Genomic DNA, 27088 nt, shown 5'->3' on the forward strand with positions numbered 1-27088 from the left:
CATTAGACACTGTCTTTGCTGCTGAGAACTGGGTGTGCTCTCTTGAGACACTGCTTTTTACTAGGCTATTGAATTTGTACTCTTGTGATGCCTCTCTGCCTTCCAGATCCCTAAGAGTAGGACACTGATGGCCAGGTTCATTGGCACAATGGATTAGAAAAGTAAGGTAAAAACTTGGAACTCATGCAATAATGGCTTCAATTAAAATAACTTCTTCTAAAATCTTAACAGGTGAATTTCCCGAAGAAGATATTAAATTCCTTGAAGCCAGGGGTCATCAAGTAGATAAAGTCGATGTGCTTTCCCTGGTTCATGGAGCCAGGAGAACCAACAACTTCATCATTGGTGTGAAAGACCCAAGAAGCATGGATGCTGCAGGAGCAACAATATTATAGCAACCTCCATTTGGCGCGTTCGTTGGATAAAGCTTTAAACAACAACAACAAAAATTATGTGCATGTTCTGAAATGGCCCAGGGAGGAACGAGCAGTGTTTGCTGTGGGTTTCTGCATTGTTGAATAGACCTTCTGCATTCCCCACCTCAAACAATGCAACAGTGGCTTGGAAAGCCACAACACAGCCCTTTGATTTTGTAAAAAAATAATTTGAGTTGTAATAATCTCAGTTGTTATTAAAGGAATGCAGGGAATACACTTGTACTTTGACAGTGCCCCATTAGTGATTTCAGTCATTTCAAATGCCAACCTTAAACATTTTAATTTAACCAGCAGAAACATTAACAAAGAAGATGACAAAGAGAACAACATATTTTGTGCCAAACAGACAATTAATGCTGTTGCTATAATTTTCAACTCCCTCCTTTCCCTGGCTTGACACCCTTGTCTCATATAAATCAATATATAATACAGATTGATGTACTGGCTCTAGGCAGTCATACCTGGAACTTCAGGGATTTCTTTAATAGTCCCTTTGGGTCAGCTGATTTTTACTAGCATGGATATTCCTATATCAGTTCCCATTCATGCATCACTACACATCTTTGGTACCCTTATGTCTCCTTCACCCTCAATGTTTTGAATTAATTTACTGCATAGACTCACTGGGGATCTGGACTTGGAGTCAGACTACTTCTACACTGGCAAAAATGGCACCCGGAATTTACCACTGGTGCCCCCAAAAGAGGCCCACTGGGGGTGGCCACAGTGCAAGTTGTAATGTAGAAAAAGTTCATGTAGAGTCGGGGCTTTTTTAACACTGTCTCAGCTAACCCTGCTCTGAAAAGGTGAGTCCCTTGCTTGATTGAGCACCAAATTCATGCCAACACTTCAAACCAGTGCTTAGATACTGTTGTTGTGGGTATGTTAGAAAACGTAAGTTATAGAGATAAGACAGGAAACAAAGCAAAAGCTACTTATGTAATTTTTTTTTTTTTAGAGTCCCCAACTCCAAGACAGGCTGAACGAAGAATTCAGCATTTGACTTGTTAATAAAAATGAGGAAATAAAAAGCGTGATCATGATCATTGCACAAATTGATTCTGATCACCTTTTGAGCACCTCCTTTTCTTTCCACCAATCAGTTATAGACAGTCACCCAGCACTTCAAGATTTTTTAAAATTATTTTTGTTATTGTTTTCACAGCCTATCGTGTACTGGTTTCCTTCATGATGTTAATATATCTATGGCCACTGTACATATTATATATGTATGTCTGCTTATGGTTGTCTTGGTATTTTATATGATGCTTTTATGAAAAGGATTCCAGATCTTCTCACCCCGGAGAGACCAATGAGCTGGAATCTTGTGAATACTGTTTTATTCATATTATATTAGGGGTGGCCACACTGGCTTGCGAGCCACATGCGGCTCTTTGACTGTTATAGTGCGGCTTGAGGAGCCCTCGCCCATTCTCCACCTACCAGACTGGAGGAGGGGAGCTTGGGACCTCTGCCTTGCAGCGGGGTGGTGGGGTAGGGATTTCTGCCCAGTGGGGAAGGGGCTTCAGCCCTGCAGAGCACACCTGCCAGGGCTCGGGGATTCAGCAGGAGCAGGGCTGAAGCCCTGAGCCCTGTCAGGCGCCTCTCGCGAGGATGAAACCCTGGGCCCTGGCAGGCGCACCCCGGCTCTCAAACTTCTGAAGATTGTCGTATGTGGCTCAGAGGATCAGTAAGTTTGGCCATCCCTGTATTATACCTTTTTATGGCTCAAATGCGGTTTAATGGCAGGAGTATGCAGTATCTTCTTAAGGGGAACAATGAACTAACAGATTATCAAACTAATAATTCTTTGCACTTATGTAGTTTCTGTTAACCGAGTATCTCAAAATTTTACAAACATTAACTAATAAAGTCACACAACACCCTGTTGAGGTAGGAAAGACATACCAGAGAGATCCCTTTCATGCACTACTGAAATGCAGATACCTCTAAGGTCGAACAAGGTGGCTATTAAGCAGACATGAATAAACAAAAATATTTTCCATCACAAATCATAGAATCGTAGGGTTAGAAGGGATTGCAAGGGTCATCTAGTCTAACCCCCTTATCTATCTAATTCCCATGATTCAGTGTGGGTCAGCCATCAGCCAAGTAGTACTGCAGGAGAAAGGAGAGGTGCTGTAGTGAAAGCAGCATGCCTCATTCATAACACTATGCATGGTTTGGAGCAGACTTTGTAAGGCTTACTAGGGAAGGGAGGGAGACATTTTTGTGCATTGATCCTCATGGGCTGAAATCTGGGATTTTTCTAGGACAGTGACAGCAATGATCTATCCCCCATATATGGAGGTTTACTGAACATGATTGTAAAACAAGTGTTCCAGGAATTGTTATTTATAGTGCTCCAAAAGAGTGCATATTACTTAACAGCTCAGTTGGAAAGGTAAAAGTCCTATTTGCCAATTGAATTCTTCTTTTCACCAGTATAGTTCTGACGCTGAGCCCTAAGGGTCCATTTACAAGTAAAGACTTTGGTTCTGATCCAACAGAGCACTTAATTATCCCAGTATGGAATTTCAGTAGGATTATTCAAATGCAGTAAAGTTAAAGCATTTTCATATAGGTTCAGAGCCTATACTGCAAAGGTGAGAAAGTGAAAAGAAACAGGGACATGGTATTATACCCAAAGGCCAAATCTAACAGAAACAAAGGTCTTATGAATAGTTTCCTATTGACTCTGGTTAAAAAGTGGTGTCAGTATAGCATATATTTGACAAAGAGTCACTTGTTATTGAAGGTTGATCAGAAAATTTCTACTAGGATCAGCATCTCTAATCTTGGTAGTCAATCTAGTATGGCAAGATCCACTGAATTTCATTTTAGTTAATTTCATTTTAATTAATTGTACTAGAAAATGCGTAGTATTTCCTCATGTAGAAATGAGACAAACATTGTGAAATTAAAGGGCCATATTCTAACCTTAGAGACAAATTCTGCTTTTAGGAACATGTATGTTAATATGCAGTAATTCCATTGACTTCAGTGGAGTTACTCTCAATTTGCTACAACATGAAAGCAGAATTTGACCTGTTGTCTTTATGCAGAATTCGGCCTTGATATCACTGGGAGCTCTCTGCACAGAACAATAGTAAGACATGGCCCGAAGTGTTATGAAGACAATTGACATTACATTTTGGTAAAAAAATGCCTTTACCATTTGTATCATGATTTTGGAAGTGACCGAAAAAGCAATGAGGGTCAGACTCTTTACCACCTCTTTACAATGTTGTAAAATCAGAGTAATACTCTAATGTACATCAGGAATAACTGAGATCGTGGGCCGTGAGCGTGGAGTCAATTAATTAATGATTTCCCACAGAAGCTGAATGCAGTTAATGAATGCAGCTTCAGAGCAACATTTCAGTGGTTTTAAATACAGTAGTGCATTTGCACTCCCAATTGTGTCAAACACAGACTGCTATGTATAAAGCTCTAAAGGTAAGGATATATACAATGGGTAAGAATGACATTAAGCAACTTGTGTATGTGTAACAATTATTTTGTTTTACCCTACATTCCCTCTTCTGTTCTGGAGAATCTGTTCTCCTAGTACAGCCAGTGCTTAATTTGTAATGAAAGAGGTGCTGGGGCTCAGGTAAATTTTTTTACATTCATAACAGGTTCAGCAAGCCCAGAGGTGCTGGGACTATGAACTGCCAAGTCTAGAGATGCCAGGGCTCAGCTCAGGCACAGCTTAAGCACTGAGTACAGCCATTTGTCCATCACTGACAATTTTAAAATCAAGATTGCATGTTTTTCTAAAGGAACTGCTCTATGAATTATTTTGGGGAAGTTCTCTGGCCTGTGTTACACAGGAGGTCAAACTAGATTATCACAATGGTCCCTTCTGGCCTTGGAATCTATGCCTCTGAATTTTGCCTTCCTCATTCCGCCACTAAAGTCTGCAAACAGTGAATGGGTCTAATTCTGATTTCGCATCTGTGTAAATTGGGAGCAACTTCACTGAAATCAGTGGAGTTTATGTTGAAGTAAAATGGTGTAAGGGAAGTCAGAGCACTGTCAATCTGTTTTTAAAACAGCTAATAACTTTCTTAGTGTGCTCTTGGTTCCTTGACTAAGACTGGAAAATTATGAAGCACTTTTCCTGTATTAAGTGGCACAGCCTTTAGCTATCAGATTTGCAGTGCGGATTCTCTCTGAACTGCCGATGGTTTTCTCTAGAACAGTTCTGCTCAAAAGGTTGTAGACTCCAAGGCCTACCCCAAAAACTGAAGAAGGATTTTGGGCCCGATTTTCCCCTCACTTACATCAGTTTCACACCAGTGCAACTCCAGGGACTTCAGTAGAGTTACTCTGGATTTACATTATTTGGAGGGAAAGACGAATCAGGCCTCTTAAGCATAACCAGATAAAACTCATAACCTTTTCATAGAAGACAAGATAATAGCACAAATCAGCAATAAGAAGGTTGGTTTTTTTACCTATTAAAAATCTGACTTAGTGGGAAGTGCTGTTATAGTGATGAATGTTTACTTTGCAATGGTTTTGAGAAAGTTCTATACAGCAGCAAAGGGCTTCTCGTTACAGGCCAGAAAAAAGAGCACATTGGGAGGGCCAGGGCAGCTTTCAGAAGGAGTAACAGATTGTAATGAGCCTTAAAAAAAAAAATCTGTGTATAGAGCAGATGAGGAGGTTCAATGGTGGCACCTCCAATATGAGGCTATCTGCCAACAAAGAGCCCTCCAGTGTTCAGCCCTTGTGCAGAAGGGAATGATTTCAACAAGGATACTTAGGAGGGAGAGGAGTACTTGTGGCACCTTAGAGACTAACAAATTTATTTGAGCATCAACAGCAGTAGCTTCTTGCAGGCTGAAGCCCTTCAAGATAATGAGGAAGTTCATCCAACTGAGGATAGTCCCTCAGCTTTGTGCAGATCTTCCGCAAGAGGGGTCTCAGATCACCAGCTGCAAGAACACTTCACGGAGCTGGTCCTTCTAGTATAGCTAATCAATACTGTGCCCATCACTTCGATAGCTACATGCTCAACTTCCTTTTTCCTACCTAGACAGAAGTATGTGCAGGTTGGTAAGAAAGCAATTAAAATCTCATCAAAACATATCTGCCTCCCACTCCCTCTCCACACATTTGTCCAAGAGACCACATATAGATTCTAGACTAGGAATCACTTTTTGCAGTTCCACTGGGGGCATGGAGAGATTAAGTTCTTAGAACAAAATTGTAACATAGTATTTCATTTTGGAAAATCCATAAATGGTCATGAATACAAGTGTAACGATGCCACATTTACTGTACAGGATCTTTTTTTTTTTTTTTAAATACTGACCTATGAAAATGCATTGTAATCATAGCTGTGACTTTGATTGTATTGAAATCACATGTATCTGTGTATTTTTTCACATACAATGAAAAAAGGCTGAAATAAATGCAGTTTTCTTTTTGTATTATGCACTCACAATGTACTTGTTTCATCCTTTACATGTTCTACGTGTTCTATTGATAGATTCAATTGTATTATTATTTATATTACTGTAGCACCTAGAGGCCCAAAATTGAGATCAGGGCCCCATTGCACTAGGGACTCTATGTACATTTAGTGAAGGGGTCAGTAACCTATGGCACATGTGCCGATTTTCAGTGGCACTCACACTGCCCGGGGCCTGGCCACCGGTCCCAGGGGTTCCGCTGCCAGCCTGGGGTACCGGCTGCTAGCCCCCTGCTAGCCGGGGTTCCATCCACCAGCCCCGCTCAGCTCGCTGCTGGCCCCGGGTCACAGCCACCAGTCCTGGGGCTTCCGCTGCCAGCCTGGGGTACCAGCCACCAGCCCCCTGCCAGCCGGGGTTCCATCCGCTGGCCCTGCTCAGCCCACTGCTGGCCCTGGGTCTCGGCCACTGGTCCCAGGGGCTCCACTGCTGGCCTGGGGTACCGGCTGCCGGGCCCCTGCCAGCTGGGGTTCCGGCCACTGGCCCCGTTCAGCCCACTGCTGGCCCCGGGTCCCAGCCACCGGTCTGGGGGGCTCTGCTGCCAACCTGGGGTCCTGGCCACTGGCCCTGGGCTCTGCAGCTGCCCCCAGCTGTGGCCCTCTGGCTCCAGCCTGGGGCAGTGAGGAGTGCAGACAGGGCCAAGAGGGGGTGCAGCTCAGCATGGATCGCCTGGATTATTATTACTGGCACGTGAAACCTTAAATTAGAGTGAATAAATGAAGACTCAGCACACCACTTCTGAAAGGTTGCCAACCCCGATCTAGTGAGAAACAATCCCTGCCCCAAAGAACCTGGATCTCAGTGTATTTTATAGAAGGAGCCAGCACAGTAGCCCCAGATCCAAATATCCCCAATTTGGGTCCACATTTTGAGGCTCTACTTTTTCAACTAAACTAAATAAGATTTTGTTTGAAAGGTTAATAAATGTGCACTTCCATTTCTAATATCACGAATGTCTTTCCAGTGTTGTGGTACATTTGCTTCAAATGGAAAAACAAATGGTAGATGTTGGACATGTTAAAGGGGATACTGCTCTTAACATTTAAAAAAAGAAATATTTATTCTTTTCTTACAAACAGGTGAGAAAGAGCCTCTCTTAGGACTATGCTCAAATTTCCCTCCTAGGCTACACATCCCTGTGGCTGTTCTTAAAAACACTGGGCCTGATTCTGATCTCACTCCCACCTGGGGGTAAATCAGGAGTAACCCTACTAAAGCCATAGGCTCAAGCAGTGCTCAGCACAGGAACACAATGGAGGAGCCTTCGGCCACCTTTGTACCTCTTCACATTTTGGGTTTCTTTGGCTCAAATTAGAACAGCCTCGGGAGTGAAATTCAGCTACTGGGGGAAAGCAGAGGAGCAGCACTGAAGTGACAGCGCTGGATAGACCTATAATAGAGAACTGAGCGGTTCGTATTTCACCTGGTCAGATACAACTGGTTAAAGGACAAATGATTGTGTGTGTCCACGCTGGCCATGCTGAACCTTTTGAGAAGACGCATTGCAGCCCCATGAGCACACTAGTGCTTTCCTAAATCAGTTCAGTTGCAACGCACTCAGATTCTTCTTGGCGGGATAGTCAGGCTGTGCCCTGGGGGAGTCGGGGGGGGCAGTCAGACTCTCGGGTGGGGTCAGGCTGTGCCCTGGGGGTGTCTGCGCGGGGCAGTCAGGTTCTCAGTGCAGGGTGGTCATGCTGTGCCCTGGGGGTGTCTGGGTGGGGGGGTCAGTCTCTCGGTGAGGGGGGGTGTCAAGTAGTGGCCTTGGGGTTTCTGGGTGGGGCGATCAGGCTCTCTGGGGTGGGGGTCAGGCTGTACCCTGGGGGTGTCTGGGAGGGATGGTTAGGCTCTCCGGGGCGGGGGTGTCAGGCTGTGCCCTGGGGGTGTCTGGGCAGGGTGGTCAGGTTCTCAGTGGGCGGGGGTCAGGCTGTGTCCTGGGGGTGTCTGGGTGGGGCGGTCAGACTCTCGGGGGGGGGTCAGGCTGTGTCCTGGGGGTGTCTGGGCAGGGTGGTCAGACTCTCTGGGTGCTGGGAGGGTCAGGCTGTGTCCTGGGGGTGTCTGGCGGGGAGGTCAGGCTCTCGGGGGGGGTCAGGTTGTGCTCTGGGGGTGTCTGGGTGGGGCGGTCAGACTCTCGGGGGGGGTCAGGCTGTGTCCTGGGGTGTCTGGGCAGGGCGGTCAGACTCTCTGGGTGCTGGGAGGGTCAGGCTGTGCCCTGGGGGTGTCTGGGGTGGGGTGGTCAGGCTCTCCGGGGGCAGGGGGTCAGTTTTTGCCCTGGGGTGTCTGGGCGGGGTGCTCAGGCTCTCCGGTGGGGGTGTCAGACTGTGCCCTGTGGGTGCCTGGGCGGGGCGGTCAGGCTCTCCGGGACGGTTGTCAGGCTGTGTGTTTGGGGATTCTGGGCGGGGTGGTCAGGCTTTCGGGGAGGCTGTCAGGCTCTGCCCTGGGGGTGTCTGGGTCGGGCAGTCAGCTTCTCAGTGGGGGGGGTCAGGCTGTGCCATGGTCTTGTCTGTGTGGGGCAGTCAGGCTCTCGGTGAGGGGGTCAGGCTGTGCCCTGGGGGTGTCTGGGCAGGGCGGTCAGCTTCTCAGTGCGGGGGCGGTTAGGCTGTATGTTTTGGGGGTGTCTGGGGGGCGGTCACGCTCACGGGGAGGCTAGGCTGTGTGTTTTGGGGGTGTCTGGGCGGGGTGGTCAGGTTCTCAGTGGGGGGGTCAGGCTGTGTGTTTGGGGGTGTCTGGGCGGGGTGGTCAGGTTGTCAATGGGGGGGTCAGGCTGTGTGTTTTGGTGGTGTCTGGGCGGGGTGGTCAGGTTGTCAATGGGGGAGTCAGGCTGTATGTTTTGGGGGTGTCTGGGTGAGGGGTCAGGTTCTCAGTGGGGGGGTCAGGCTGTGTGTTTGGGGGTGGCTGGGTGGGGGGTCAGGTTCTCAGTGGGGGTGTCAGGCTGTGTGTTTGGGGGTGTCTGGGTGGGGTGGTCAGGCTGTGTGTTTGGGGGTGTCTAGGCGGGGGGGTCAGGTTCTCAGTGGGGGGGTCAGGCTGTGTGTTTGGGGGTGTCTGGGCAGGGGGGTCAGGTTCTCAGTGGGGGGGGTCAGGCTGTGTGTTTGGGGGTGTCTGGTCGGGGGGTCAGGTTCTCAGTGGGGGGCTCAGGCTGTGTGTTTGGGGTGTCTGGGCGGGGGGGGTCAGGCTGTGTGTTTGGGGGTTTCTGGGCGGGGGGGTCAGGTTCTCAGTGGGGGGGTCAGGCTGTGTGTTTGGGGGTGTCTGGGTGTGGCAGTCAGGTTCTCAGTGGGGGGATCAGGCTGTGTGTTTGGGGGTGTCTGGTCGGGGGGTCAGGTTCTCAGTGGGGGGGTCAGGCTGTGTGTTTGGGGGTGTCTGGTCGGGGGGTCAGGTTCTCAGTGGGGGGGGTCAGGCTGTGTGTTTGGGGGTGTCTGGGCGGGGGGGGTCAGGTTCTCAGTGGGGGGGGTCAGGCTGTGTGTTTGGGGGTGTCTGGGCGGGGGGGTCAGGCTGTGTGTTTGGGGGTGGCTGGGTGGGGGGTCAGGTTCTCAGTGGGGGTGTCAGGCTGTGTGTTTGGGGGTGTCTGGGTGGGGTGGTCAGGCTGTGTGTTTGGGGGTGTCTAGGCGGGGGGGTCAGGTTCTCAGTGGGGGGGGTCAGGCTGTGTGTTTGGGGGTGTCTGGTCGGGGGGTCAGGTTCTCAGTGGGGGGGTCAGGCTGTGTGTTTGGGGGTGTCTGGGCGGGGGGGGTCAGGCTGTGTGTTTGGGGGTTTCTGGGCGGGGGGGGTCAGGTTCTCAGTGGGGGGGTCAGGCTGTGTGTTTGGGGGTGTCTGGGTGTGGCAGTCAGGTTCTCAGTGGGGGGATCAGGCTGTGTGTTTGGGGGTGTCTGGTCGGGGGGTCAGGTTCTCAGTGGGGGGGTCAGGCTGTGTGTTTGGGGGTGTCTGGTCGGGGGGTCAGGTTCTCAGTGGGGGGGGTCAGGCTGTGTGTTTGGGGGTGTCTGGGCGGGGGGTCAGGCTGTGTGTTTGGGGGTGTCTGGGCGGGGGGGGTCAGGTTCTCAGTGGGGGGGGTCAGGCTGTGTGTTTGGGGGTGTCTGGGCGGGGGGGGTCAGGCTGTGTGTTTGGGGGTGTGGCGCGGGGGGGTCAGGCTGTGTGTTTGGGGGTGTCTGGGCGGGGGGTCAGGTTCTCAGTGGGGGGGTCAGGCTGTGTGTTTGGGGTGTCTGGGCGGGGGGGTCAGGTTCTCAGTGGGGGGGTCAGGCTGTGTGTTTGGGGGTGTCTGGGCGGGGGGGGTCAGGTTCTCAGGGGGGGGGGTCAGGCTGTGTGTTTGGGGGTGTCTGGGTGTGGCAGTCAGGTTCTCAGTGGGGGGTCAGGCTGTGTGTTTGGGGGTGTCTGGGCGGGGGGGGTCAGGCTGTGTGTTTGGGGGTGTCAGGGTGGGGGGTCAGGCTGTGTGTTTGGGGGTGTCTGGGCGGGGGGGTCAGGTTCTCAGTGGGGGGGTCAGGCTGTGTGTTTGGGGGTGTCTGGGTGTGGCAGTCAGGTTCTCAGTGGGGGGGTCAGGCTGTGTGTTTGGGGGTGTCTGGGTGTGGCAGTCAGGTTCTCAGTGGGGGGGTCAGGCTGTGTGTTTGGGGGTGTCTGGGCGGGGGGGGTCAGGTTCTCAGTGGGGGGGTCAGGCTGTGTGTTTGGGGGTGTCTGGGTGTGGCAGTCAGGTTCTCAGTGGGGGGGTCAGGCTGTGTGTTGGGGGTGTCTGGGTGTGGCAGTCAGGTTCTCAGTGGGGGGGGTCAGGCTGTGTGTTTGGGGGTGTCTGGGTGTGGCAGTCAGGTACTCAGTGGGGGGGTCAGGCTGTGTGTTTGGGGTGTCTGGGTGTGGCAGTCAGGTTCTCAGTGGGGGGGTCAGGCTGTGTGTTTGGGGGTGTCTGGGTGTGGCAGTCAGGTTCTCAGTGGGGGGGTCAGGCTGTGTGTTTGGGGGTGTCTGGGCGGGGGGGGTCAGGTTCTCAGTGGGGGGTCAGGCTGTGTGTTTGGGGGTGTCTGGGTGTGGCAGTCAGGTTCTCAGTGGGGGGGTCAGGCTGTGTGTTTGGGGGTGTCTGGGTGTGGCAGTCAGGTTCTCAGTGTGGGGGGGTCAGGCTGTGTGTTTGGGGGTGTCTGGGTGTGGCAGTCAGGTTCTCAGTGGGGGGTCAGGCTGTGTGTTTGGGGGTGTCTGGGTGTGGCAGTCAGGTTCTCAGTGGGGGGGGTCAGGCTGTGTGTTTGGGGGTGTCAGGGTGGGGGGTCAGGCTGTGTGTTTGGGGGTGTCTGGGTGTGGCAGTCAGGTTCTCAGTGGGGGGGTCAGGCTGTGTGTTTGGGGGTGTCTGGGTGTGGCAGTCAGGTTCTCAGTGGGGGGGGTCAGGCTGTGTGCTTGGGGGTGTCAGGGTGGGGGGTCAGGCTGTGTGTTTGGGGGTGTCTGGGTGTGGCAGTCAGGTTCTCAGTGGGGGAGTCAGGCTGTGTGTTTGGGGGTGTCTGGGTGTGGCAGTCAGGTTCTCAGTGGGGGGGTCAGGCTGTGTGTTTGGGGGTGCCTGGGTGGGGGGGTCAGGTTCTCAGTGGGGGGGGTCAGGCTGTGTGTTTGGGGGTGTCTGGGTGTGGCAGTCAGGTTCTCAGTGGGGGGGTCAGGCTGTGTGTTTGGGGGTGTCTGGGCGGGGGGGGTCAGGGTCTCAGTGGGGGGGTCAGGCTGTGTGTTTGGGGGTGTCTGGGTGTGGCAGTCAGGTTCTCAGTGGGGGGTCAGGCTGTGTGTTTGGGGGTGTCTGGGTGTGGCAGTCAGGTTCTCAGTGGGGGGGTCAGGCTGTGTGTTGGGGGGGGTCTGGGTGTGGCAGTCAGGTTCTCAGTGGGGGGGGTCAGGCTGTGTGTTTGGGGGTGTCAGGGTGGGGGGTCAGGCTGTGTGTTTGGGGGTGTCTGGGTGTGGCAGTCAGGTTCTCAGTGGGGGAGTCAGGCTGTGTGTTTGGGGGTGTCTGGTTGTGGCAGTCAGGTTCTCAGTGGGGGGGTCAGGTGTGTTGGGGGGTGCTGGGGGGGGGGGGTCAGGTTCTCAGTGGGGGGGGTCAGGCTGTGTGTTTGGGGGTGTCGGGTGTGGCAGTCAGGTTCTCAGTGGGGGGGTCAGGCTGTGTGTGGGGGTGTCTGGGCGGGGGGGGTCAGGTTCTCAGTGGGGGGGTCAGGCTGTGTGTTTGGGGGGTGTCTGGGCGGGGGGGGTCAGGTTCTCAGTGGGGGGGTCAGGCTGTGTGTTGGGGGTGTCTGGGTGTGGCAGTCAGGTTCTCAGTGGGGGGGTCAGGCTGTGTGTTTGGGGGTGTCTGGGTGTGGCAGTCAGGTTCTCAGTGTGGGGGGTCAGGCTGTGTGTTGGGGGTGTCTGGGTGTGGCAGTCAGGTTCTCAGTGGGGGGGTCAGGCTGTGTGTTTGGGGGTGTCTGGGTGTGGCAGTCAGGTTCTCAGTGGGGGGTCAGGCTGGGTGTTGGGGGTGTCTGGGTGTGGCAGTCAGGTTCTCAGTGGGGGGGTCAGGCTGTGTGTTGGGGGTGTCAGGGTGGGGGGTCAGGCTGTGTGTTTGGGGGTGTCTGGGTGTGGCAGTCAGGTTCTCAGTGGGGGGTCAGGCTGTGTGTTTGGGGGTGTCTGGTTGTGGCAGTCAGGTACTCAGTGGGGGGGGTCAGGCTGTGTGGGGGGTGTCAGGGTGGGGGGTCAGGCTGTGTGTTTGGGGGTGTCTGGGTGTGGCAGTCAGGTTCTCAGTGGGGGGAGTCAGGCTGTGTGTTTGGGGGTGTCTGGGTGTGGCAGTCAGGTTCTCAGTGGGGGGTCAGGCTGTGTGTTTGGGGGTGCCTGGGTGGGGGGGGTCAGGTTCTCAGTGGGGGGGGGTCAGGCTGTGTGTTTGGGGGTGTCTGGGTGTGGCAGTCAGGTTCTCAGTGGGGGGGTCAGGCTGTGTGTTTGGGGGTGTCTGGGCGGGGGGGGTCAGGTTCTCAGTGGGGGGGTCAGGCTGTGTGTTTGGGGGTGTCTGGGTGTGGCAGTCAGGTTCTCAGTGGGGGGGTCAGGCTGTGTGTTTGGGGGTGTCTGGGTGTGGCAGTCAGGTTCTCAGTGGGGGGGGTCAGGCTGTGTGTTTGGGGGTGTCAGGGTGGGGGGTCAGGCTGTGTGTGGGGGTGTCTGGGTGTGGCAGTCAGGTTCTCAGTGGGGGGGTCAGGCTGTGTGTTTGGGGGTGCCTGGGTGGGGGGGGTCAGGTTCTCAGTGGGGGGGTCAGGCTGTGTGTTTGGGGGTGTCTGGGTGTGGCAGTAGTGGTTCTCAGTGGGGGGGTCAGGCTGTGTGTGTGGGGGTGTCTGGGCGGGGGGGTCAGGTTCTCAGTGGGGGGGTCAGGCTGTGTGTTTGGGGGTGTCTGGGTGGGGGGTCAGGTTCTCAGTGGGGGGGTCAGGCTGTGTGTTGGGGGTGTCAGGGTGGGGGGTCAGGCTGTGTTTGGGGGTGTCTGGGTGTGGCAGTCAGGTTCTCAGTGGGGGGGTCAGGCTGTGTGTTTGGGGGTGTCTGGGTGTGGCAGTCAGGATCTCAGTGGGGGGGGTCAGGCTGTGTGTTTGGGGGTGCCTGGGTGGGGGGGTCAGGTTCTCAGGGGGGGGGTCAGGCTGTGTGTTTGGGGGTGTCTGGGTGTGACAGTCAGGTTCTCAGTGGGGGGGTCAGCCTGTGTGTTTGGGGGTGTCAGGGTGGGGGGTCAGGCTGTGTGTTTGGGGGTGTCTGGGTGTGGCAGTCAGGTTCTCAGTGGGGGGGGTCAGGCTGTGTGTTGGGGGTGTCTGGGCGGGGGGGGTCAGGCTGTGTGTTTGGGGGTGTCTGGGCGGGGGGGTCAGGTTCTCAGTGGGGAGGGTCAGGCTGTGTGTTTGGGGTGTCTGGGTGTGGCAGTCAGGTTCTCAGTGGGGGGGTCAGGCTGTGTGTGGGGGTGTCTGGGCGGGGGGGGTCAGGCTGTGTGTTTGGGGGTGTCTGGGCGGGGGGGTCAGGTTCTCAGTGGGGGGGGTCAGGCTGTGTGTTTGGGGGTGTCTGGGTGGGGGGGTCAGCCTGTGTGTTTGGGGGTGTCTAGGCGGGGGGGTCAGGCTGTGTGTTTGGGGTGTCTGGGTGTGGCAGTCAGGTTCTCGTGGGGGGGTCAGGCTGTGTGTTTGGGGGGTCTGGGCAGGGGGGTCAGGTTCTCAGTGGGGGGGGTCAGGCTGTGTGTTTGGGGGTGTCTGGTCGGGGGGTCAGGTTCTCAGTGGGGGGGTCAGGCTGTGTGTTTGGGGGGTGTCTGGGTGGGGGGGTCAGCCTGTGTGTTTGGGGGTGTCAGGCGGGGGGGGGTCAGGCTGTGTGTTTGGGGGTGTCTGGGTGTGGCAGTCAGGTTCTCAGTGGGGGGGTCAGGCTGTGTGTTTTGGGGGTGTCGGGCAGGGGGGTCAGGTTCTCAGTGGGGGGGTCAGGCTGTGTGTTTGGGGGGGGTCAGGGTGGGGGGGGTGTCAGGTTCTCAGTGGGGGGGTCAGGCTGTGTGTTTGGGGGTGTCTGGGTGTGGCAGTCAGGTTCTCAGTGGGGGGGTCAGGCTGTGTGTTTGGGGGTGTCTGGTCGGGGGGTCAGGTTCTCAGTGGGGGGGGTCAGGCTGTGTGTTTGGGGTGTCTGGGCGGGGGTCAGGTTCTCAGTGGGGGGGTCAGGCTGTGTGTTTGGGGGGTGTCTGGGTGTGGCAGTCAGGTTCTCAGTGGGGGGGTCAGGCTGTGTGTTTGGGGGTGTCTGGTCGGGGGGTCAGGTTCTCAGTGGGGGGGTCAGGCTGTGTGTTTGGGGGTGTCTGGTCGGGGGGTCAGGTTCTCAGTGGGGGGGTCAGGCTGTGTGTTGGGGGTGTCTGGTCGGGGGGTCAGGTTCTCAGTGGGGGTGGTCAGGCTGTGTGTTTGGGGGTGTCTGGGTGTGGCAGTCAGGTTCTCAGTGGGGGGGTCAGGCTGTGTGTTTGGGGGTGTCAGGGTGGGGGGTCAGGCTGTGTGTTTGGGGGGTCTGGGTGGGGGGGTCAGGTTCTCAGTGGGGGGGTCAGGCTGTGTGTTTGGGGGTGTCTGGGTGTGCAGTCAGGTTCTCAGTGGGGGTCAGGCTGTGTGTTTTGGGGTGTCTGGGTGTGGCAGTCAGGTTCTCAGTGGGGGGGTCAGGCTGTGTGTTGGGGGTGTGGCGGGGGGGGTCAGGTTCTCAGTGGGGGGTCAGGCTGTGTGTTTGGGGGTGTCTGGGTGTGGCAGTCAGGTTCTCAGTGGGGGGGTCAGGCTGTGTGTTTGGGGGTGTCTGGGCGGGGGGGGTCAGACTCCCCCCGGCTCCGGCGCGCTGAGAGCCAGGGGCGGCGAAGGCGGCGGCGGCGGCGCGCGCGCTCCCGCTCGGTCACGTGGCCTGGGAGGAGGCGGAGCTGCGGCCGGGCTGCCGTGGGTGTCCTGGGCGCTTGGCAGCTCGCGGGCCGACCCCCGCCCCCGGTGCGACGGGCCCAAGGCCGGGCCCTCAGTCCGCTGCCAGCCGCGGACACGGCGGAGGCTCCCCCAGGTGAGGGCGGGGCCGGGCCGCGGGGTCGCGGGGAGTAGGCCTGTCAGGGCCGGGGGGGCGGCGGGGCCGGGAGTGTCAGCGGGAGAGGCCCCGGCCCCGGCCCCGGCCCGAGGGGGGCAGAGGCCGGGCACGGAGCGGGGCTAGCTCGGCGGTGCCCCGGGCCGGGGAAAGGGGGAGCGTGGGGCCGAGGCCTGGCCCGGCGCGCGGGGGCTGCCCCCGCTCCTGCTGGCCGGGCCCGGCTCCTGCGGGTAGCGGGGCTGGGCGCTCCCTTGGGTTTCACTCCTGGGCGGGTGCCCCTTAGCTGGCTTAAAGGCGGGGATTTGCAAAGGACCCTAAGGGCGTTGGGCGCCCTTCTCCTGTTGACTTTCAGGGCGGCTTGGGTGCCCAACGCCCTTAGGGTCCTTTGAAAGTCCCAGCGGGTATAGAAACTGCCGGTCTGAGATGGGGCTGGCCCCCTGCACGGTGCCCCAGCAGCGTCCACACCTGTGCTGTCCTGGTGCTCCTGGATCCCTGAACAAAGCTGGCTCAGTTATTCACAGTTAGCGGCTTGACCAGGTCTGAGCCAGAGCCAGCTGGGAGAGGAGGACTTGTGTCACTTTCCTAGCATTCTCTGTAGGGGGTTAACATCGCTCTATAGCTTTGCAGCCAACTTGCTCTGCTGTGTTTCTGAATCGGTATATGTCTTGTCAGTCTGTCCACTGGCTTTCTTACATCTGCAGTTTGCAGTTATGGACGCCTTAAACTGGATCCAGCACAGCTTAGGAGGAGGGTGTTGAAGGTTGACCTGGCTAGACCGTTCATGTTCATGTCATCACTTAAACTTCAAAGAATGTAGCATTGCTGGGCTGGTACAGATAGTTCAGCCTTCAAATCCAATATCCTGCCTTTAGTTGTGTCAGTGACACTATGCATATGCGGATTGGTAGATCCTGTAATTTTTCTTTCTTGATCCATTGTCCTTCCTATTTCTAGTTTCTGAACAAATGCAGGCAATATTTCACGCATTTATTTTAATCCTCCTTCACCCCTTTTAAAAATAAATTAATAGAGCAACTTTCTGTCCTCTTGTTGTAAGGTCTGCATTATTTTTAGAAAGTTAACTGTGTTAAGTGACCTGATCATAGAAAACGGTGGGTTCTGGGTTTCTCTGCTTTCATGGGAGTGTCCTGCCTGGGCAGTTGTGCTCCCTAGTCTGGTTATGACAAGTTCAATTTTAGTCCTGTGAGCCTTGTCTGGATTTTAAAGTTGCGTATTGCACATCTTAATTAAGATGCAAATACTTAGCATAACTTAAAGGAAGTTTAAAGGGAAAATATCTCAGATACAGTCTTTTCTATAATGGTGAAGTTGTTATCATAATGATATTAAACTGATGAGGATTTCTCTACATTACTCATGTAGCTTTACAAAGGTGATATTAAGGTAGCCAGGACCCAAGCATTATTCTTCATCCTTCACTGATGGGGAAATTGGGCCACAAAGAGTGAAATGATCCAAAATGGCCTCTAATTATGGAAACAACAATTTCTGCGTGCCCAACTTTTAGCCACTTACGGTCTATTTTTTTGGTTTTGTTTTCCGGAGGTGGTGAGTACTTTGAGCTCCCATAAACTTCACGTGGAGTGTTGTGTGTCAACACCTCAGGAAAATAGTCGATGTTCAAGTCTGGCACCCAAAATTCGTGGTTGCTTTTGATCATTTTGGGCTCGTTGCCTACAGTTACACAGCAAGTTCACAGCAGAGCTGGGAATTAGAACATGAATCTCATGACTCCTTAGGTTACTACCCTATCCGTTGAACTGTATTGCTTCCTTTTAGCATTAACGTAGAATGTCCTGGCTTTACCATGATATTTTTGCATGGTAATTCTGTGATCCTAACTTTTGCTGCTAAGGTCATATTTCATGGTTTCTGCACCATACTCTGACTTCTGCTCACAGTCCTCCTATCCTCTTGGGACTTATAAAAGTGTCCCTCAGCAGGTTAAAACTTACCCTAGAAAGAGACCTGCAGTTGCTACTTCTGTGGGCAGTAATGCTCTGTCTGACAAACTTGCTCCTCCGTAGAACTTACAGGAGAGGAACTGCCTGTGGTGGCCTTGCTGCTTACATGGTAATCTTAGATTAATAACAGTGGCAAATCTGATGGGTATAGTTATTTACTCCCTTAAAAACAAAAAATCAAAACACCTTGGAAAGCCAGGCATTTCTAAACTAAGATTAAACTTTCAATGGCCTAAACACCTAAAAATGTGGAACTGCACAGTTACATTTCAACAAACAACATCAATGCTGCCCTGGACACTGTCCATGTAAGGTAAGTAAAAGTCTGAGTAAGACACCAAGTTGACACCACTAAACCCTGTATACCTTGAGTATGCATGTTTAAACATATTAAAACCAGTATGTTTTGTCAGTTAATCTATGGGCCTTAAAAAGTCTATAATATTAGACATCTTGTACTAGATCCACTGCATTTTAGGTAATGGTTTGAATCATAGTTGAGTTGTGTAGGTGTACTGGGTTTGTGATGTGTGCAGCGGCAGGGAACCGCACTGTTGAGGATACCAAAGGGTTAATATGACTGTAAGATTCTGATATCACTTAGCTGTATTTGGGAAAGAGGGGTCGCACAGGTTGTTGGTGTGTATTTGAAGTACAGGAGGTAAGATGCTTTTGTTTCTGTCCTTACCCAAGAGAGACTAACATTATTTAGAAGCTAATCTGTAGTTTATAGGTGTTCCCGTGGTGAATTTGTATACATGCTAATATGTAGAACATTGGACAGTATAATACTCAATGCTGAAAATGAATCTCATACCCCATTATACTGTGTGCAGGAATAAGGTTGTTTGATAACTTTGGGAACATTGGGGGAAGACTGGATTGAAACATACTAGACCTGGTAAGCCTGAGGCCAATACAAAAGATGTCAATGAAGGTGCATCATCAAGGTCTAGGTAGGCAGCACTCTGCTGAGAACCATGCCTCCCACCTCCAGCTGCTGTCTAGATAGTAGAAGTGGCCAAGCATATACATTTTTCATCTCTGCTCATAGGGCACTGACTTCTCCTTCCAAGTAGTAATCTTGCCACCCCTTTTCAGCTCTGTGATGTTTAGAGTAGCAGTGCTTCTTGCAGAAGGTGTGTTTCGGTTAGTGCTCCTTGTGTATGCTAGTTTATAATTGCTTTTTTAGGCATAATCCAAGGTGGCGTGTTAAATTCATGAAGCTCTAACTATTTTGGATTCTGACTATCTTTTAAAATCAGTCTCTCTCCTTGTGTGATATTGCTGGAGTTGAGAGATCAGCCAAGATTCTGATTTAACAGGAGGGCTGGTGGCAGGGTTTTTTAGGTGAGATCCTTGACTCTTCAATTCCTTCCAACCCATTGGTCCACCAGAGCTCAATTTTTATTTTTTATCCTTTCAGTGCGGATGCTATTATTAGTGTTGGGTTTTTTGCAGGCTCCCATCCTTTGCTCTGGAAACCTGTATAATTAAAGTGGACAGTATCCTACCTTAATCCAAATAACAAAAACATGCCCATTCCATCATAGCTAAATTGCTAACTCCTGGTTGCACTAGCAGTAAATACAATTTACAACAACAACAACAAAATAAAGAAAGAAAAATAGTGGAACATTGCAGTGTAACTGGAAGGCTAATGCATCTGAATGGACTTAGAGGGAGTTTGAGAATGGAGGGGAATGCTGGATAACACCCTGGTAATAGCTCTCTCCTTCTTATCATGAGGGAGCTCCAGATTAAGTGCCTCAGTTTACTTTTATTGATGCAGTATGACACAGGGAGGAGGGCAGTCTCTTGTATAACCAGGTGCCAACTTGTTAGAGTTTAAAAAGTTAAAACTAACACCTGTTAGTATAATGTGCTTATTTTGGATTGAGAGTGCCCTATTTTGATTTTGTTCAATTTGTGTGTGTGTGTGGGGGGGGGGTACAGATATTTTTCACTCTGGCTACTAAGTGCTGTGTAACTGCAAGCCTTGGATATGCAATTTTAGATAAGTGTAAATAAAACAATTTTGAAAAATAAATCCAACATTATACTGGGCCCTCTGTGGGACTGTACCTTTTGTATCGCACTAATAGGCATCTGAAAAATTTTAAGCCTCCTCGCTCTTCACCCCCACTCCCTTTTCAGTCCTTTCAAACTTGCTTCTGGTTGTTGGGAGGGAGAGAGAGAGAGAGAGAGAGAGAGAGAGAATTCTAACTTTTTCCCCTCCATTCTGGAGCTTCTTGACAGTTGTGCATTTGGAGCTTTCTGCTATGATGCTCCTTGCCTAGTCTCTTGGCTGAAGCATAGGAAAATCTCTTTCTCTCTCACTCTCTCTCTCTTTCTTTTGGTCCTCTCATGTGAACAGCTTCAGTGTTTGCCTCTCCTATGGGTCATAGGTTTCCTAGACAGTAACAAAATGAAATTGACATGATTCTTCTCAGCTTCACTGCTGATCACAGCTTTCTTAAAACAGTCTTGCTAATTTCACTCTGCTTCTGTCTGACAAAGCTGAAGCAGCAGAAGACACTAGTGTTGTTTGCAGAATCAGGAATACATCAGTGTGTGGGCTCAGGTACAAAAGACCTTAATTTTGAAGATTAAAATACATGTATTTAAAAATGAACACTAACATTGTGCAAAAATTGACATGCCTTCTTACTTGTCAGGGAAAATTCTCTTAGTTGCTGCTGGCAGTTGGATTTGTCAGCCTCATGCAGAAGCTTTGATGTTCAAATTGTTTGTAGTAACTTAATGCTGTATTTTCGTACATTAAAACATGGACTATTTTAGAATTTCTGGACTTTTGCAGACTTGTTCATAGAATACTTTCACAGTGGGGACAGCAGAATAAATCAGATTTGGAGTTCTTCAGCCAAGCTGTCCTTAATAGTTGGCAAAAAGCTTACAGTTAAAACCATTTTATTTCAAAACATGAATTCCTGGTCTGATTACACCCAAATTTTATAAATACTTCCAAGACTTTTCTGGCAGAAGTAATTATTAGAACCTTGAGCCAAATCTATTTAGTTGTGGGTAAAGTGACCTTTCAGTAGAAAGTCCATAGTCAATGTTGTGACAAGGTATCTCTCCATAATTAAAAATTAGTTCCTTAGCTGCACTTGGAAAATCAAACTAAGCACATTTTATTTTCAGAAAAATACATATAATTTTAATTAACTGATTATTTCACTGTGTATGTTTAATGACTGTTTGAGTGTACCTGTGTATCTTAATGAAATGCTGCATTACTATAAAACTCTGGCTTTCTTCTGGAACAGAAAATTGTATTTGTATGGTTTCCAAATGGAAATGTTCTCTTTCACATGACACTAACAATTTGGCTAATTGTAATTCACAATTCGGGTATTCAGATTACAGGATGCCAGTTCCAAGAACAATGGTGACACTTTAAATTAATTTGTGACAAATGGGCAGGAGGGAATCTCCCTTTATTTGGACCTAACCTATGAAAATATTAGTCTTTTTAGGTAAGTGACTAGTTCAATTGGAATTTGTTTCCAAAGTTACGTCCTCTTCTTCCTTATTCTTCACCTGGAGAGCTGATCGGTTGGCTGTATGTACAATAAAAGTTAGAATGTCTCAGGTGATGAAACTATGTCAAGGGACATCATCTAGAATCACTCTTTTCAGTGAATTTCAATGAAGATTATGGAATTTTAAAACATAATAAAATTCCACTAAAGCATATCAATATGCCTCACAGCCAAGATCACCTACATCCTAACAAATTGCATTTTTGCACATTGTGGAAATACGGAAGAAAGGATTTTTTTTTTCCAAAATTTTATTGTTTCAGGATTATGGGAAGAGCTGTTGGCTGAATAATATAAACAGTCAACAGTTCTCGAATCTGTTTAATATTTATTGCTACAAACTCTAATTTAAACATTATGATGCTCTTAATTGTAGCCATTAACTCTGGATGGTCGCCAAGAACTTATTTTTCCTAATATTTTAAGTTAAGTTTAGCCATGGTGGCTTATACCATTAATGCTAGGCATACAGGGGAAGTCTAAAACATCCACTGTGGGAACTTCATAACAATTCACCTCAGCCTCTGCAGTTCACATAGGAAATTCCTGGCAAGTGATCAGTTGCATCTAATATTGATGTGTGTTTAAAATAAAGTATTAAACATCAACCGCACTTCTCTCAAATGTATCATAATTCTACCTAAGATTTTTAAGATTATTTCACTGTCTCACAATGTCTCTGGCCATCCCTCTTACTGCATTATTTGGAGAGAGAAACCAGTCTTTATGCACGTGACCTTCTACCTAAGCTGTTACTTAATCCTGGCACCGTGATCCCTTAGGTCAGGGATCAGGTTTTCTCTCTGAGGCACCCTCAAGTAACTGATCCATGTTATAGTTCCAAGATCCGTTTCTTTTAGAGTTAAATGGTTACTAAAATATGCTTTCATTTTACAGAAATAGAGGAAAAAATCATCAAATAACAATGTGCTAACAATGACTACATAGAAAACAGTGTTAGTCTGACCTTAAATTTAGTTACAGAATATTGAAATCTTACATACAGGATAACCCTCTCTCAACCAAAAGCCATTTGTTTCTGCCTGTCAGTTTGGTATCCACACGTAGGTTTAGAGAGGTCTGTCTGTCCTAATGTAACTGGAGACACTATAGATTTTTGCCACTCAAGTCTCAATTTGTGTTTAATATTACATCTAGGGCTGTCAAACAATTAAAAAAAATTAATCGTGGTAAATTGCAGAATTAATTGCACTGTTAAATAATAATAGAATATCATTTATTGAAATATTTTGGATGTTTTCTACCTTTTCAATTATATTGATTTAAATTACAACACAATACAAGTGTAGAGCGCTCACTTTATATTTATTTCTGATTACAAATATTTGCACTGTAAAAACAAAAGAAATAATATTTTTCAATTCACCTAATGCAAGTACTGTAGTGCAATCTATTTATCATGAAAGTAGAACTTACAAATTTAGAATTATGTACAAAAAATTACTACATTCAAAAATAAAACAGTGCAAAACTTTAGAGCCTACAAGTCCACTCAGTCCGATTTCTTGTTCAGCCAATTGCTCAGAAAAACAAGTTTGTTTACATTTGCAGGAGATGATGATGCCCGCTTCTTGTTCACAATGTCACCTGAAAGTGAGAATAGGCATTCGCATGGCCCTACTGTGGCCGGCATTGCAAGATATTTACATACCAGATGCGCTAAATATTCATATGTCCCTTCATGTTTCAACCACCATTTCAGAAGACATGCGTCCATGTGGATGACAGGTTCTGCTCGATAACAATCCAAAGCAGTGCGGACCGATGCATGTTCATTTTCATCATCTGAGTCAGATGCCACAAGCAGAAGGTTGATTTTCGTTTTGGTGGTTTGGGTTTTGTAGTTTCCGCATCGGAGTGTTGCTCTTTTAAGACTTCTGAAAGCATGCTGCACACCTCATCCCTCTCAAATTTTGGAAGGCACTTCATATTCTTAAACCTTGGGTTGAGTGCTGTAACTACCTTTAGAAATCTCACATTGGTGCCTTCTTTACGTTTTGTCAAATCTGCAGTGGAAGTGTTTTTAAAGCGAACAACATGTGGTGAGTCATCATCCGAGACTACTGTAACATAAAATCGATGGCAGAATGCGGGTAAAACACTGCCAGAGACCTATAATTCTCCCCCAAGGAGTTCAGTCACAAAAGTAATTAACGCTTTTTTTTTTTTTTAACAAGTGTCATCGGCTTGGAAGCATGTCCTCTAGAATGGTGGCTGAAGCATGAAGGGACATATGAACGTTTAGCATATCTGGCATGTAAATACCTTGCAATGCTGGCTACAAAAGTCCCATATGAACACCTGTTCTCACTTTCTGGTGACACTGTATATAAGAAGTGGGCAGCATTATCTCCCATAAATGTAAACAAACTTGTCTGAGCGAACAAGAAGTAGGACTGAGTAGACTTGTCGGCTCTGAAGTTTTGCATTGTTTGTTTTTGACTGTAGTTATGTAACAAACAAATTGACATTTATAAGTTCAACTTTCATGATAAAGAGGTTGCACTACAGTACTTGTACGAGGTGAATTGAAAAATACTGTTTTATCATTTTACAGTGCAAATATTTGTAATAAAAATAATAGTGAGCAGTGCACACTTTGTATTCTGTATTGTAACTGAAATCAATATATTTGAAAATATATATAGAAAAAATTCCAAAATATTTAATAAATTTAAATTATTCTATTGTTTAACAGTGTGATTAAAACTGCGATTAATTACGATTACTTTTTTTTAATTAATCGAGTGAGTTAACTACAATTAATCGACAGCCCTAATACCTCACCACCTAGGCCAAGATGGTAACTTCTTCTGCAGTGTTTTTTGACTCGTGTTTCTAAATATGCAGGGCTTGAAAAATTTACTAAACATCTACCCAGAGGGAGAGCTCAAAGATGCATGTGAAAGGTAGGGAGGGAGACCAGAGCTCTACTAGCGAATTCCAAGGGCAGTGTTCTAGCGAGGTTCCTATCTTCCTGCTACCAGCTGCTGGGAAGAAGACAGTGTTGGCTTTCTGCTTTGGTGGTATCCCTGGATCCTGTTTTGTATTGGTATCTGGCTAGTAGATGTCATATAAACTTGAAGCTCTCCACCTTTCTGAGCTTTCAGTCTCTTCTTACCCCTTCCTCAGTTTCTGTTTTTGGGGTTATCCTCCCTAGTGAGCAACTCCAGAGGAACAGTAGAGGCAGGCACAGAATTTTCCTAGAGAATGTCCTGAAATTGTCACAATTACTGAGTTTCAATTTTTATGAATTATAACCATTTATATTCTAATATCAGCACAATAATTATGTTCCTACCACCTACAAAATATTTTGTATTATAAATACAAGTGGTAAGCAGTTTTGTTTTTTGCAGCAAAATATTTCAGTGTTTTATTATTTTAAAAAAGTTTTTTCACCGAAAACACTGACTATTTTGGGATAGATTTGTATCATATAGACTACTTTTGTTTTTTGTTTTTTTTTCAGGGTTTTCACTTGAGCACTGCTGGAGACTATTGTTTAAAAATGCTTAGTAGTCTGGGGTTAACAAAGAGCTGCATAAATGGCATAAATTAAGGAAGTCTCTGGGGGATCATCTTGGTAAGTAAAAGTGTATGTGTGGCTTTTGGAGGTCTCCTGTTTTCCATTTTTAAAAACAAACAAACAAACAAAAAACCTCTTTTCAACTCGATGGCCCTTGATCACAGTGACTTCATTTTTGAAGTGGAGGTTAGGAATCTGTTCTCTCTGGAGCTAGTTTTTCAGTCTGCCACATGGGGTTACTAGTAATCAACATGAAGTATGTACCTGTACACCCCCCTTTCAGTGAGAGGGATTGTGCTGCTTGCATGATGTTCCCAGTCCCTATTGCCACGGGGAGCAAAAGTTAGAGCTCAGTAAGTGACAGTTTATATACGTTACTGAAACGAAACACTCGTTAACATTTTTTCCTAAAGTGAAATCTAGTATATACTTGAGTTTTTTTCTTTTTAGGGATTTTTATGCATTATAACATTGGTTCCTCTTTGCCTCTGCTTTTTGTCCATGCAGTATTAATACAGAGCAAACTGCAGTTTACTTTTTCAAAAGTTTTCACAGGATTTGTGCCAAAAGTGATGCAATATGGCAAAAGTTTTAATAGATTAGGTGTGTTATAACACTGTGGCGCTCTTAGATGCTTGGAATAAAGCCATACAATGTGGTCATGGACAGTCAGTTGTCCAAGTGTGGTGGTGGTGGTGTGTTTTGTAGACTTAATTAGGTAGTGAGGATGGGGTTCAGGAAGGAACTTTGGCATTACAACGCTGAGTATCACACCAGGTAACTTTTACAACCTTTAGGTGTCTAGAGTATCACAGGAATAACAGTGCAATCCACAAAATCTGAGTTAGGCACCCTATGCAATGAAAGAGGAGAGAGAGGCATTTTAGAATGCTATCCAAAAAAGTCAGTATACAGGTTGGTGAGCTGCCTAAGCTAGCCAATGGGAGGTACTGACAATGGGGTGTGTGCTAACCCCCCTCCCTCTCTCAAAGATAGGCAACTCTCTGCTGTCAGGCTTCCATGCTTATCTCTCTTTAGCAATCTACAAGTGGGAACCCCTCTCCTGGAATCAGGCAGCTTAGGGGCCTAAGTAGTTTCTTAGCAGGAATGAGTTAGGCGCCTGCCTCAATCCACAGAAAACCTCCAGACAGAAGAGGAGGAGGTTGTGGTTGTAGTACCCACTTTCTAACTTTTTAGGCCAGTGGCTAGAGCACCCACTTGGGATATCTGAGACCCAGGATCAAGTCTCCCCACCCTTCTGGGGGAGAAAATTGAACAGGGGTCTCCTATCTCTCAGGAGAGTGCTCTAACCACTGAGCTGTGAGATATTCTGATGAGGGGCTCCCTCAATCTCTCCTGTTGGAGCTGTTCCACTGTGGATAAATAATGAAAGAGTGATTGTAGAAAGAGGAGTGGACCCTGCGTCTCCTACCTCCCATGTGGGTGCCCTAATCACTGGACCTCAGCCTCTGGTCCAGTAACTGTTTACACCTGTATCCTCCGTGGAACAGTCATTTTCTTTCTCTTTCTAACAGGACTATGTTAATGCAAACCAGGTACCTTTTAGTTTGTGTGAGCAGTGTCCATGTGTGGCAGTTAGCACACAACCCTTTGGTGCCCTCTGCAACTCACACCCCATAGTCCTCACTGTGGTACGATGTAGATGTAGTCTTGGATCACAACCCAAATGTAAAAAAAAGCTCAAAATGCTCATTCAGCTTTCCTTGTCAAGTGAAACAATGCCTATGATCCTTTCAGATTTAGGAAACTGTATTGTATTAGCACCTGTGAAGTGTTGTCTGCCGTGCTTCTAATTTTAACTAGGGCTTTCGATTAATTGCAGTTAACTCCTGCGATTAACTCAAAAAAATTCATTGCAATAAAAATTAATTGTGATTAATTGTAGTTTTAATCACACTGTTAAACGATAGGTTTCAGAGTAGCAGCCGTGTTAGTCTGTATTCGCAAAAAGAAAAGGAGCACTTGTGGCACCTTAGAGACTAACAAATTTATTAGAGCATAAGCTTTCGTGAGCTACAGCTCACTTCATCGGATGCATCCGATGAAGTGAGCTGTAGCTCACGAAAGCTTATGCTCTAATAAATTTGTTAGTCTCTAAGGTGCCACAAGTGCTCCTTTTCTTTTTGTTAAACGATAGTATACCAATTGAAATTTATTAGATATTTGGGATGTATTTCTACATTTTCAAATATATTGATTTCAGTTACAATACAGAATACAAAGTGTACACTGCTCACTCTATATTATTTTTATTACAAATATTTGCACCGTAAAATGATAAACAAAAGAAACAGTATATATCAATTCACCTAATACAAGTACTGTAGTGCAACCTCTTTATCATGAAAGTTGAATTTACAAATATCAATTTTTTTGTTACATAACTACAGTCAAAAACAAAACAATGCAAATCTTCAGAGCCGACAAGTCTACTCAGTCCTACTTCTTGTTCAGCCAATCGCTCAGACAAGTTTGTTTACATTTATGGGAGATAATGCTGCCCACTTCTTATATACAGTGTCACCAGAAAGTGAGAACAGGTGTTCATATGGGACTTTTGTAGCCAGCATTGCAA

The 27088-nt window shown here is 48.4% G+C and overlaps 2 protein-coding genes across 4 annotated transcripts in view; both read left to right on the plus strand.

Moving 5' to 3' along the window:
• Window positions 1-5888, plus strand: part of GGT7 (gamma-glutamyltransferase 7) — a 51396-nt gene extending 45508 nt beyond the window's left edge. Inside the window, 1 exon segment of the mRNA XM_038370392.2 lies at window positions 232-5888. Coding sequence (XP_038226320.1) covers window positions 232-395 — 164 coding nt within the window. The 3' untranslated portion in view covers window positions 396-5888.
• A 9326-nt stretch (window positions 5889-15214) lies between these two features.
• NCOA6 (nuclear receptor coactivator 6) overlaps window positions 15215-27088 on the plus strand; it is a 78569-nt gene continuing 66695 nt past the window's right edge. For 2 of the 3 annotated variants that reach the window (XM_038369667.2, XM_038369670.2), the window contains exons 1-2: window positions 15215-15373; window positions 24436-24549. The gene's annotated coding sequence lies outside the window, so the exon portion shown is untranslated. The remainder of the gene's footprint in view (window positions 15374-24435; window positions 24550-27088) is intronic. The other variant, XM_038369668.2, reaches the window with a different exon arrangement.

Source organism: Dermochelys coriacea, chromosome 13, assembly GCF_009764565.3.
Source record: "Dermochelys coriacea isolate rDerCor1 chromosome 13, rDerCor1.pri.v4, whole genome shotgun sequence".
Taxonomy (NCBI): Eukaryota; Metazoa; Chordata; order Testudines; family Dermochelyidae; genus Dermochelys; species Dermochelys coriacea.